Source organism: Austrofundulus limnaeus, unplaced genomic scaffold (genome assembly GCF_001266775.1).
Source record: "Austrofundulus limnaeus strain Quisiro unplaced genomic scaffold, Austrofundulus_limnaeus-1.0 Scaffold14, whole genome shotgun sequence".
Classification (NCBI taxonomy): domain Eukaryota; kingdom Metazoa; phylum Chordata; class Actinopteri; order Cyprinodontiformes; family Rivulidae; genus Austrofundulus; species Austrofundulus limnaeus.
In genome coordinates this window covers 158125-171382 of record NW_013952416.1, presented here as the reverse complement: position 1 = coordinate 171382, position 13258 = coordinate 158125, and the positions used below count along the sequence as shown (strand labels likewise).

Sequence of the window (13258 nt, the reverse complement as noted above, 5' to 3'; positions counted from 1 at the left end):
TCAGATATTTTTCATTAAATGTGTTCTAAATTTCGCATAACAAGCTGTAAAGATATGACTTTGTGGTTTAATCTTATTAACTGCAGCTTGGTGAGAATTTGAATTGGTGTTTTATGTTTGGTTTTGTCAGAATTTAACAAATAAGAAAAACTTTAATTAGTGAGCTTTGGGCTGCAGGCAGATTTAATCATATTTGGACAGATGTAGGTCTGCAGCTTGATACAGTTTAATCCTTTGTTTTGTTCGACGCATTATTGTCTCAGTTTAACATTGACATCTGAACTCCACCCTCAGCACGTTTCATTTATACTGACTGCCTGCTTTGTTTTGYCTTTTACAACATGCTGAAGAAATCAATGCTTTAAAATGTGAAGAACTCACTTGGAAAATGAAGTTTTTTTATACAGTGATTGTTATTTAATAAAAAAAAAGTAAAGTATGTAAACATTGTATATTTTTATCTCCTTTTCTGTTGTGGTTACTTATATAAAAAAAATTCCACAGATGTTAAGAACAAAACTACAGGAATCAGTGGAAGCTTTAGAAGAGCTCGTTAGGCTCTGGTTTGTTCTCGGAGTTGGAGGTTAAATAATTCAGACAAAGTTAGAAACACAGATGCGACCTGACTTACACCCGCAGGTATTTAAGTGTGATGCAGCAGCCTCAGCAGCTTAGCTCGGCCAATCGGAAGCTGTGAAACCAGCCCACCTGATGGAGATTTGAGGATAACGAGACGGCCGTGATARAAACTTTCCTACGGTCAGAGGAGCGACGTCTCCAGACACCTTGTCGAGGACGAAGGTCATCTGAACCACTGAMAGTTTTGTTTTCCTCACAGCTGCTCAGCAGGTGAGATTAAACACGTTTCTAAAGATGACTGTTTATACTGATTATGTATATTTTATATTTAATTAGRCAAAATAATGTTTATTCTGCTTTTAGTTTTTAAATTCTACAATTTATTAGGCTACAAATGTGTCAGAATGAACCTTTTTTTTTTTGTTAAATCTGGACAGTCGTGTAATCCGAGTGTCAGAGGAAATGTAAGTGAGCCGGTGTAATTAAAGCTTAATTACATAGTAGGACAAATTAAGAGTGYGAGCATTTATATGTTCAGCAGTGGCTCAATGCATACAGGCTGTTTGTTTGAAGCACATTAATATTGAATTTATTCATCGCTCTTGAATTTTACATGTWTGTGAAATATTTTAAACAAAACATCCATATTTGTTTGTTAAAGAAGCCCTTAGATTTCAGACTACTTTTTGTTTGTTTGTTTGCCTGTTTTAGACCAAAGTCATGTTTACCAGTTTTTCTTTTTCCTTCTGGTTACACAAGCTRCGGAGCACTCATGTTTGTTTGTCCAGCCGTTCTTGTCCACAAATCCAGAACCAGTTCTAATCTGCTTGATCCTAATTAAAGGGACATGGAGATTATGAGAGCTATCTGATCCCATGYCGGATGCATTGTTAGTTTTGCTGCGCTGCTTGCGTAAGGCGTGTTTTTCAAAGCTGGATTAAGTCCATCTTTACTGTTCTTAATATAACACTAATGTAAAAATACCAGAGACTAAAGCTGCACTGAGCACCAAATAATCATTCAATGAAMCTGTGATGCAACAAAAACAAACTCTTTCTTTACGTTATCAATTTTTGAGCACATATGTACTTTTTTTAGCTAATGTATTTTTTTTTACTTGCACATTTAGGTTTAAGGTAGGAATTTTTGTGTTTTTTATATCAAATAATGTGTTTTTATGTTTAACTGTAAAGCAAAAGATAATATGCACCTGAATATTAAGTTCTTCTTCCACCTGTTGCTCATATATTTACAGGTAAAAGTCATGTTGGGCCTGCAGAAGCTTCCCATTGCAGCAGTTTTCTGTTTCCTTCTTCTTTGCACCTTGTTCCCCAGCTCTGAGGCCCGCCGTGGAGGAGGTGGGTTTGGTCGAGGAGGTGGGTTTGGTCGAGGAGGAGGCGGAGGATACAGCCGGGGGTGGAGTGGTCAGTCCTACAGGCCTGCACCTGTTCAGAGAAGTGGCCCCAGCGCAGCGAAGGTGGCCGGGGCGGCTGCTGCAGGAGCTATTGGAGGGTCGATGATTGGGTCTGCACTGAGCCGCCCAGGCTACGGAGGGTATGGAGGGTATGGGTATGGAGGGTATGGAGGTTATGGGGGATATGGAGGATATGGACCAGGGTATGGTCCACCACGATACCTAGGTGGATATGGCCCAAGGCCAGGCTACGAGCCCGAGGGCTCCGGAGACATGGAGTACTACACCGCAGCCTCCAGTGGGCCCATCTACAACAGCATCGTGGTCGTCATTGGGTTCCTCGTGTCTCTGCTCTGGGTGGCAGTCRTGTAGAGCTGGAGGCAAACCAGTTCCCAGAAATCCCAAAATAACCCATATAAACTCCTCATTTCAGAGCAGGTGTTGTACGTAATTCAGTTCCCCTGTGAAAATCTGTTCCCCCTGTGTTGGGAGCACCTCCCTCATAACATTTAGGATGCCTGGACCAGAGATTCTAAGACGGGTCTACAACCTTTACGATCAAAAGAGCCATTTCTGCTCCTTGTCTCCATATTAAAATGTGTCGGGAGCCACAAAACAAGCCACAACTGTGATTATCAACTGGTGGTCTGTGGGCCTTTTCAAGGCCTTTTTGTTGTTATTATTATTATATTATTTAATTACACATCGGGACAAATGTAAAGATCATATTCATCACGTAAACAAGAAAAATACTGTATATAGTTTTTACCGAATTTCACAAAAACTAGTACAACTGAATTATTAATTTTTTTTATTCCAATTGTTATGTAGTCTTCAAATTATTTGAATGTAATTCTGATGGATTTGAGAGAACAATCATAGAAGGTAACTGGAATATTTAGTTAACAGGTTAGCATGAGCTAACATGTTTTATTTTTTTGTATTAGTAGTATGGATCACATATTTGCACACAAATTTATTACTGTTTTGGGTATAAAAAAATAAAAAATATTCTGTTATGTTTGGTCACATTTTCAAAGAGCCACTGCAGAGGGAGCAAAGAGCCACATGTGGCCCCAAAGCTGCAGGTTGCAGACCCCTGCTCTAAGGTTAACCACTAGGGGGAACATTTTCACAGGGGAACTGAATGTCGCACATCACCTGTTCTGACCTAAATAATTTAAGATTTTAACAACCTTCATTAAGAACTGCAAGAAGAAAAAAGCAACAYGAAGCTCCACCGATCAGCTAAAATCCACATAAGAAACTTTTCAAACATCGTTTGATTTTATAAATATTTGCACTTCTTCATTTCTCCATAAATGACGCCGCTGATTTTGTATCTTCAGTAATGATGATTTTATTGATTTTGACAAATCATAAAAGCACCTTTTTATGAAACTATAGATTTACTTTATGTTAGGAGTTAAACACAATTTATTCCATTACTTATTTCCTTCAGAYAAGGTCTGCATTTGTTTACGCTATATATTTTTAATACTAAATGTATATTTTAATTATATGGTTTGCATGAAGAAATTAATTTACATTTTTGTCAACAAACTATTTTGAATGACTAGAAGTGTCAAACTTGTTCTGTATTTATGAAATGTATGTAATAAAGTTTATTTGTGTTTAATAAAAAATATATTTGTGTTGAACTTGACTCTCTACAAATAAGCAGAGGATGTCAACTATATTTGGCCACTCTAAGAACTCATTAAACCCTGGAAAAAGTAAAATAAAATAAATAAAAAATTCAAGTTTTTATAAATCATACATAAACAAAAGTGGGGTAATAAGTTTTATTAGGTTTGTAAGAGAGGAAAATACCCCTGATCAGGTTTGGTTTGAGCTTACCTACAAGCTTTATGTGTTTATTGTAACAGCTGAAACATTTCACATAACATTAAACTGACCAAACACACAAATACAAGAAGTCTTTTTCACATCACTGATTGTCCCAATGGAATAAAAGTTACAAATACTTACTTTTTTTTTCTTTTAAAAAGAAGCACATTTTTTATAGTTAAGTCTCCAGAAAGTGCCTCTGGAGAGTCATCAGCAATGTTTGAACAAAGTGAATCTACTGCAGCATAAATAAACCCAATWATGGGAACACATTCACTTGGGTTTTTACAATATCTTCACTTTCAGATGTAAGGGATCTTAGAAGCGTCTATAATTCAGGAGAGATGTTGAAGAAACAGACGTATCATGAAATAAAGGCAGAGCACACAAAATATTACATTTAAAACATTAAGAAGAGGGTGTGTACGAGAATAACGGCATGCTTGAAGTTTTCCAAATAAAGTTTGAACCAATGATTGTTTTGCTTTGAGTTTTTGTGTATTTTTATTTAAACAGAAGAACAACAACTCAATGATTAGCACTGATGCCTCGCAGCAAGAAGGTCCAGGGTTTCGAAGAATAGAATAGAATAGAATAGAATAGAAACAGCCTTTATTGTCCCGCAGAGGGGAAATTCAGGTGTAACAGCAGCAGCAGATACATCAATCCACAAAACAATATATAGCTACAAAACAGTAGCGATAACAATAKAATTAAAATAAATAAATAAAATTTTAAAAACCCGGTTCGGACCTGGGATCTTTCTGTGCAAAGTTTGCATGTTCTCCTTGTGCTTGCTTTTCTCCGGGTACTCTGGTTTCCCCCACAGCACATAAATATTTACAATAGGTTGCCTTCAGGCCCAGGCCACCCTTGCAAAAGAGATCTGTGATCTAAATGGGATTTGATTGATTAAATAACAGTAAAATAAATAATCAGCAAAAAAATCGGGTTCATTACAAATGTTCCTGTTTTCAGCACTCTGTCTGTAGAGCAGACAGAGTGCTAAAAAAGAGACGTAAGTGAGAAATCAAAAGATGAGTCATTTGATCACATTAATCATCAGAGCTTTTGTTTCTGCCCTGAAACAGACTAAATAATACTCAAAGTGCCACTTAATGTTTTGTTTTAAAGTATAAAATCTAAAAACACTTACATTCTGGATTTATATAAGTGCACATTGGCTATCAGTTTGCAAAAGTCACTTTAACAAACTGAATTTGAAAAACATGTTTTTCTTCTTTGCTTTAAATTCTGACAAATCTTTCGTGTAAATGTGCTCGCTGGGGCGACTCCTGAAGAGGGGAACAGCCAAAAGATAAGCCACAACATCTATATTCCACAAATACACATTTTGTCACGGTAGTTCGGCGGTCAGTGCCTCGGTCTCGTAATCCTAAAGCTACAGGTCCAGGCACAGGTTATATCAGGAAGTGCATCCAACGTAAAGCAATTACCAAATCTTTAGTGCAAGCTTTTATCACTGTGGAGACGGAAGCGACTGAAAGAAAACCTTCTATAAACACAATTTTTTTTTCATATCTGAACCAAGGTAATGCGGTTCGGCGAAGATATCGAGTATCTGGATGAACTGTGTTGTTTTRTTTTCCTGACTGCTGAAATTATTTAAGAAGATAAATCTGAGCAATTTATTCTGTTTATTCAATTATTTGTGTATGTAGCATTTGCAGCCTTTTGGCAACATTTGGTAATAATCACACTAGATAGCAGGAATAGTAAGTAGTATGTTTAGTTTAATAAGTGTGCTGAGTATAAATAGTAATCAGTTTACTTTCACCCAACACTTAAAAGCAGTTGCCAAGCTTTTATTTTCTGAACTCCAATAGAACTGAATTTAGTGTTTGTTTTAAAAACAGTGTGATTTAGACCACAAAGATGTGGAAACCCTGTAAAAAAAAAAAGCGTCGATATTCCATGGTTCTCCTCTAAATGCTTTACATTATTCATTCTGTGGCAACACATTCAATACCTCAGCAAATGAATGTCTCATTGCACCAGCATTAATATGTTRTTAATTAAAACCACAGAAATCACAGATAAAAGCCAATGAACACTCATCTTCAGCTCCTGAGCTCCTCCAGTCTGTTTCACTAAATACCTCTCAGAGTAAACCATGTAGGCCTGTAAGCATTTCCTGGCCTTAACCTGCTCGATCAGTGCCGGGTAGCCAATCTCCACGATGCTGACTGTATCGTTATCTTCATCGCTGTCACCAGAACCGGTTTTAGGCTGATTTAAAGGGCGGAGAGTTGAAGGATCAGGGGTGTTCAAGTTCTTGTCAGTGTTGGTTTTGGTGCTGGTAGCTGGTTTGGTTCTTGAATTCTGACTGACTGTAGGTAGAATGTCCGTATTTTTCATGCACAAGTCCATGTAGCTGTTATAGTCTTGTGGGGGTGGATTGAACTTGTAGTCTCTGCTGTAGTCGTTGGTGTCGGTGGAGTGAGCACCATACTTCCTGTACATGTAGTGGTTGTAGTAATACTCCTCCTGGGGGTTGTGGAAGTGGAAATGAGGCCGGGGGAACCTTCCTAACCCGTAGCCCAGAGCCATCCCTGCCATGGCCCCTCCGGCTGCTGCCATTACTGCGTTGCGTCCAAACCCCTTGGATCTGGCACCAGGATGCATACCCATAGCGTGGACTGACTGGGAAAATGGAGAACCACCCCTGACGTTATAACCTCCATAACCAAAGCTACCACCATAACGAGGGCTCAGGATTCTGTTGTTTGGGTTGTAGTTCATGTATCCACCTGGGTATCCTCCATACTGTCCTCCAAGAGGGGATGCTGTTCCGGGAAAACGGTTGTAGTAACCTCCACCCTTCGTCCTGGGGTAACGATCTTGTGAAGGGTGGCCTCCTTGGTTTTTTCCTTGCTGCTTACCACCCTGAGAAGTCGAGCCCTGGTTGTTCTTGCTTGCTTTATTGGTGTTGCCACGATTAGATGTGGAGAATGTTTTAGAGCTGAAACCTCTCCCAAACCCTCCTCTCCCTCCTCCCCCTCCTCCTTTGGCCAGCAGAAAAGGGGTGTGAAACAAAAGAAGTAACATACACAGGACAGGTAAAGACTTCATATTCATCTTCACCCTTTGAGAAGGACGACATGAAGAAGTTATCAGAAAGTGATATTCAGACAGCATCATTTTACACCTGACAACAGACGATGCAAAATTACAGAAGCAAAACGAGATTTTTATTGTCGTACTGGAGCAACTGTTTTGTCTACAGGGCTCCACTGTTTTACTGCATCTTCCATAAATTTACCTCAAACCTAAACGTGACTATAATTTTCCAATACTCTTGATTCACTCCATGGTTTCAACTCAAACCTGATGGTCTAAAGATGGCTGTGTGGTCAGGCTGAAATAGAACAGTAAACTTTGAATCTTGGTATTATTGCAGCAAGTGAAAACCTAGATTTCCCATTTGGTTGTAATGAATGGTTGCCTGGTTATTTCACTTGTACTGGTGAAGCAGATGTGGAAAGATGTTATATTAATTGAAAAGGGGATGGATTTTTTGCCCAGGATGATTGATTATGTGACATTTAGTGGCAAACTTGGAGATTACTTCCCACCAAACTCTCATCTTTTACAAGATTCAACAAATAATGGTAAATACCTGCACTAAAGCACTTATTTATTTAGCTATTTCTACAGGCTTGTATGGAAATATGACAGAACGTATGTAAAAGAAGCTGCAGTCTTTTTAGACATGTAAATAAAATAAAATAAAATAAAAATAAAAACTCAGAAGATAATTGACTGGGCCTGGATGAAAACAGTGTTTCTTTTATAACTGTCCAATAAGACTTTGGCATTTCTTACTGGGGAACCAAAAAACATGTAATTACTCTGTTTTATCATTAAACAAGTATTAGGTCAGTTAAGCGGCTTATACAAAACCTATTTCTATTGAAGTGTTCAAATAAAAGAGCAGGACAGAGAAGTTTTTTTAAAAGTTGCCAATGTTGAAAGAAAAACTTCAGAATCTGAAAGTCTTTTTGCTCAATTAAACTATAAAAACTGACAAATGATACTGGATCCTAAATACATATTTTACAGTGCCCTCATGCTTTTTTGTAATGATATATGAAACAATAAATCAATTTAAAGTCTCCACATTTTTGCCAACCACTGAAACATGACTTTGGAAATAAAAACTCCAAAAACTGAATCAAAAATTTGGATGTTTTTTTGTTGACGTGATTGTTGCTCACAGCMGATTTGACACTTTTGTTGCTTGCTGGTTTAGAGGTATTAGATATGGTAAAATTGCTGATTGAATAAGAGGATTTTAGTCTATTCACTCCATAACTCAGGCGCCTAGGCGCCCAGCCTATAACTCAATAAAACGGACCAGATAATGCTAYCATTTGGGGGATGCATGAAGCACAGTAAAACAGTGTTACATTATTTTGTTTAACTTTAAAACACCCACTTTTTTCCCTTCAGGCTTTGTCTTATCAGCCTCATTTTGCCTTCACAATACCACCASACCTAATCAAGCTCTAGAAACATCAAAATGTTAGGATTAAGAAGGGTTTGAACGCCAAATGCAGGACTGAGTGATGGTGTCAAAAAAAGGTTTCATTAAACAAAAACAAAGTGCTGGCGTGGCGGCAAATGTATTAAACAGGTTTCTTGGACTTGGCATGTGACGACACATCAACAGTAAACAACAAAGCTCTGACACAGACTGAAGACAGAGAACAGAATGTAAAGGAGAACTTAATGAGCAAAGACAAGAAACACCTGGGAATGAAACATGAGCAACAGGTGAGAGTGGGCGGGGCTGGAGCAAAGACAGGCAGGAGGACGAAAACAGAGAAAGACGAGGCAGGAAACCAGAGTGGAACCAAAATAACACATGAACACATGCCATAAATGATTTAAACACAGTCCGATTTGCAGACATTGAGCTGAATTTAATGTGGCAGGAGCTGAGCGTCATCGCAATCCACAAGTGCTAACAGATGACAGGTCTCACAGCATCCTGATGTGGATCATTTTTATTTTTAAGCTATAACCAAAAAGGYTAAAACTATCCTTTTTCAAGACAAGATGAAAGGTGTTTCTTTAAGACTGAATTTCAAGCCTGCAATAATTAAAATAAAATAAAAAATTTCTGTATCATATAAATACATCCATGTACAATTTGAATCACTTTATGGGCCATATACTCTTTAAATTGTCATTTTAAAACTTCCACTATTAATTAGCRCAGTCAGGTTTGCAATTTTTAAACTCCCCTCCTGCTTCTCTTTTATACAAAAGGAGGCTTTATTCATTTATTTACATGACAAGGAACTCTGTTTTCTTTCAGTTGAGGTTTACTCATTCGTGTGTAGTCAATTTTTTTTCTCTCCTTTATCTTAAATCATAGAACATGCTGACTACTGTCTCCAGATTATTGTTTGAATTATTAGGGAATCTGTTTATAAACACCTTGTGTTGTTTGGGTTCAGGCTTATGCGGTTTGCTTGCTTTCAGTGAAATGTGTAAAACAATTTAAAAAAAACAGAGCAATAGAATATAGCTCTGAGCTATAAAATATAGAGCTATATAGAATATAGTTCATATWGAGCTATATGAACACAACCATAAGGAGAATGTAGACAAGCAGGAAAAGGTGTGGCAACAACACCACACACACCCAGAGRGGACGTAAGCATCTCCTGGTGAACTGAATGGGGAAAAAAATAGGTTTTTTTTTTTTTCAACAGTTACCTGACCTTCTGACATGCACCGTTGTCGTTAGCATCTTTTGCTATCTACTCACAAATGATGGTTTGGCGACGTTTTATTTTCTAAATAAAAACCAATCTGRGGACATTTAACACAGTCTTACCTTTACTGGTGACTGTTCGGTTTCCTTTTTATCGTCCCACGTTTCCTCTTACAGACTCCGTTTCAGTGTTTTTGCCTCATTAATCTGAACGATCAAGCCGTCTGGAAATGATGTTTTGGTTTTTTTGTTTTATGAGTGACGTAAAGCCTCGCGCGCGAGAGAGAGAGAAGAGTGTGGGTCGCCTAGAGACGCGATGGGGGCGGGGCTTAACCTGATGCATTTTCCAATATCCTGAGCACGAGAGGAAGAGGAGCTGGGGGCGGGGTCGAGAATGGCGAATTATTAATGACTGTCTCCATTTTACACCACATTAAAACACACTTTAGAAGACATAATAAAGTTGTACTTACTAAAACATATAGAAAATGATCAAACAGTAATTATTAGATTGTGACAACACCACAAGACCACCTAATTAAACATCTGCAATATATTCAGGAAAATTTTATAACTATTTATCTTTTTATAAAGGTTATATACCTTTTGTTGTTTCATTGTTCAATTTATTCAGATAAAATGTGTCAATATTTGATCATAAAATTATGTATTTGAATGAAACAATGTTGCATCATCATCTATTAAATAAATCGAGGAACAATAGGTATCTAGTTGGCATATGTCTGTTTTTGTATTAAATATACTTAAAATATTAAAAGTTAGCTAATATTTAAAACAGTGTTGTTAAAAATGTTATCTAGCTTATTTCAATGTATGAACATATGAGAGTTTCATGTTAATCATTTTTGTTTTTGTAAGGTTCTGAGTCAATATCAAATACACAAAAGTGATATATATCGTATTCAGCTTAAAGAAGTCCTGCTTTTTAAGAGTACCAGTCAACCCCTTCTGGRATGTTTAGTAACTTTTCTATCTTAGAAAGCTTTTTTGTTGTGGAAAAAATAAAAATACATATTGGACTTGAACAAAAACACTTGATAACTCACAATAAAAAAGTTTTAGAATGGCACATCTTTGTCTAAGTCTAGTTTTTTAAGTGATTGTTGTAATGTCATTTTAAAGTGATATGACCTTTTTATGCAGACATATACCTCTCAGCCATTACACAGAGAGAAAAGCTCTCTGTGTTGCAGCGTAACACACAAGCAAAACCGCTTTAATGAGCTTAGATGAAAAAAACTTGTCTGTGGGTGCTTTTAAGAGCTTTTCTCAATAGATCATGGTGTACCGGAACATTCTTATGCTTTATAAACTGCTGCAGTTATTAGGCAGTAAATACAGTCATCTTGATCTCTTTGAATAACAAGKGCAGTAATAAAACATCAATGTTAATCAGTTAAAATGAGCCAGTRTTTAAAATTTTATATGTTGCAGTTTTGGCAAATTTCATGACATTACAGAATACACCTCATTCYTCTTCTGCACTTTTCTTTTGACTCCTTCACATAACAATTTGAATCAGGACTTAGACACCTTCTGGCTGTCTCAGTGTGATTTTTGAACGGGCCAACATGGCTAGSGAAGTCAAAGTCAATCCACACCTGATGCTCCTTTGTTCAGCGAGGTACAGTAGTAACAGAGCCGAAATGGCCAACGTGTGAAAAGGGAAGTCAGCTTTGTGGCTTAATACAGTTGTAAAGTGATGGCATGCAGCTGAGGGATTAAACAACAACTAACAGATTTATTACAGAGAGAATAATGATAAAGCACAGCAACTTTGCATTTAGCTTAAAAATAGTTAACCACAAAGAAAATGTCTAAATTGAGTTCAAAATAAAAGTAAAGACAAAAGTGGATAGTTTTTCATAAGGAATAAATGCATTGTTTTTCCTAAATGATTGGTTTATATGGTTTCTTTTTTTTTTTTTTCAAATTATATTGTTTTAAAGTGTAGTTTCCTCAAAGGATTTCTTGAGTTGACAATCTCATTTTGTTTGTTTGATGTCTCAGAAGTGTAACCTTGGTTCTGGCAGCGAGGCAACAAAAATGAGCAGGATTTTCTCATTGTTTGACTTGTGACAGACCAACTCATGTTAGCAATACAAGAAGCCAATAATAATGTGAAGTTTCTCTACATTTTATGCATTTATAWATTAGCAACCTTTTCGTAGATTGATGTCATTCAGGATTTTGTGTTGCYGATTTAATAAAATATAAACAACCAGAAGTGCAAATAAAATGTTTCCCACAGCAACCGTGTTTTCTGTGCATGACAGTCATATCAGATTTTAGTTTATTTAGATCAGTTTTTCCAAGCTGGAACTCTAACCTGGGAGTCACAATTTGAAAATGAGAAAATTCCATKTACAAATGTAATGTAGCATTAGTTCAGCAGCATTAGCATCAGTGTTGTGGTGAGAACAGACAAAAGGCCCGTATTCAGTTCAGGTAACCCACTGTGCGGGTGAACTGTTGGCGGGGTCTTTTTCTTTAAATGTCTATCAGCATAAACTATGAAGAGCTCAGTACATCTCTTCACCTTCATCTGTTTGATCAGTGCTGGGTAGCCAATTTCCACAATGCTGACTGTGTCGTCCTCATCGTCAGTTCTGAGAATCCGTGTAGGAGATGGGGTTGTAGCTTTGACCTCAGATTTGTTCAGATGTTCAGGAGTTGAAGCAGTTGAGAAGCTTCCTGCTTTGGTGTCGCTGCTCGCATTGATGCCGCTCGCGTTGATGCCGCTGCTCGCGTTGATGCCGCTGCTCGCGTTGATGCCGCTGCTCGCGTTGATGCCGCTGCTCGTGTTGATGCCGCTGCTCGTGTTGATGCCGCTGCTCGCGTTGGCGCCGTTGCTTGCATTGACGCCGTTGCTTGAATTTATGGTATTTACGGAGGCAATTGTGATTTTAGCCGCTTTTGGTTTTTGATTTTCTTCCGAAAGAAGATCTGTTCTCTTCAAACAGGACTCCATGAATTTGTCGAAGGCATCCGGTGGCTGACTATATTGGTAGTCTCTGCTGTAGTCATTCTTGTCGTTGGACTTCATACCGTATTTCCTGTACATGTAGTAGTTGTAATAATACTCCTCCTGGGGGTTGTGGAAGTGGAAATGAGGTCGAGGGAACCTTCCTAACCCATAGCCCAGAGCCATTCCTGCCATAGCCCCTCCAGCTGCTGCCATTACTGCGCTGCGTCCAAAACCTTTGGACTTAGAAGAGGGCTCATATCCCATTGCCCCTACYGAGTGGGAGAAGGGAGAACCTCCTGCTCCTCCATAGCCCCCATATCCAAAACTGCCACCATAGTGAGGGCTCAAGATTTTGTTGTTTGGGTTGTAGTTGATGTAACTACCGGGATAWTTTCCATAGCCTCCATATGCAGGTCCTTGGGCTGGGTAACTACCAGCTGGATACCCTGAGTACTGAGGGTAGCCTCTTTGATTGGGGTAACTTCCAGGTTGTCCTGGATATTGAGGGTACCCTCCTGCTGGCTGTTGAGGGTAGCCTCTTTGATTGGGGTAACCTCCAGGTTGTCCTGGATATTGAGGGTACCCTCCTGCTGGCTGTTGAGGGTAGCCTCTTTGATTGGGGTAACTTCCAGGTTGTCCTGGAAATTGAGGGTACCCTCCTGCTGGCTGTTGAGGGTAG

The 13258-nt window shown here is 38.2% G+C and overlaps 3 protein-coding genes across 3 annotated transcripts; 1 reads left to right on the top strand and 2 right to left on the bottom strand.

The window, feature by feature from the left end:
* The first annotated feature begins 153 nt into the window (after positions 1-153).
* On the top strand, positions 154-2979 carry sprn2 (shadow of prion protein 2). The gene is made up of 2 exons (XM_014002577.1): positions 154-849; positions 1835-2979. The coding sequence occupies exon 2, from the start codon at positions 1844-1846 to the stop codon at positions 2363-2365; it is 522 nt and encodes a 173-aa protein (XP_013858031.1). The 5' UTR covers positions 154-849; positions 1835-1843; the 3' UTR covers positions 2366-2979.
* A 2599-nt stretch (positions 2980-5578) lies between these two features.
* LOC106513639 (major prion protein homolog) lies at positions 5579-9933 on the bottom strand. Its single transcript, XM_014002572.1, has 2 exons — positions 9714-9933; positions 5579-6950 (listed from the first exon to the last, which is right to left on the bottom strand). The coding sequence occupies exon 2, from the start codon at positions 6941-6943 to the stop codon at positions 5852-5854; it is 1092 nt and encodes a 363-aa protein (XP_013858026.1). The 5' UTR covers positions 6944-6950; positions 9714-9933; the 3' UTR covers positions 5579-5851.
* Positions 9934-11012: 1079 nt separating this feature from the next.
* On the bottom strand, positions 11013-13257 carry LOC106513610 (calcium-binding protein P-like; the record flags this gene model as incomplete). The annotated part of the gene is made up of 1 exon (XM_014002539.1): positions 11013-13257. A coding segment is annotated over one exon (1263 nt), but the record flags the coding sequence as incomplete, so codon positions are not given.
* Position 13258: the final 1 nt, after the last annotated feature.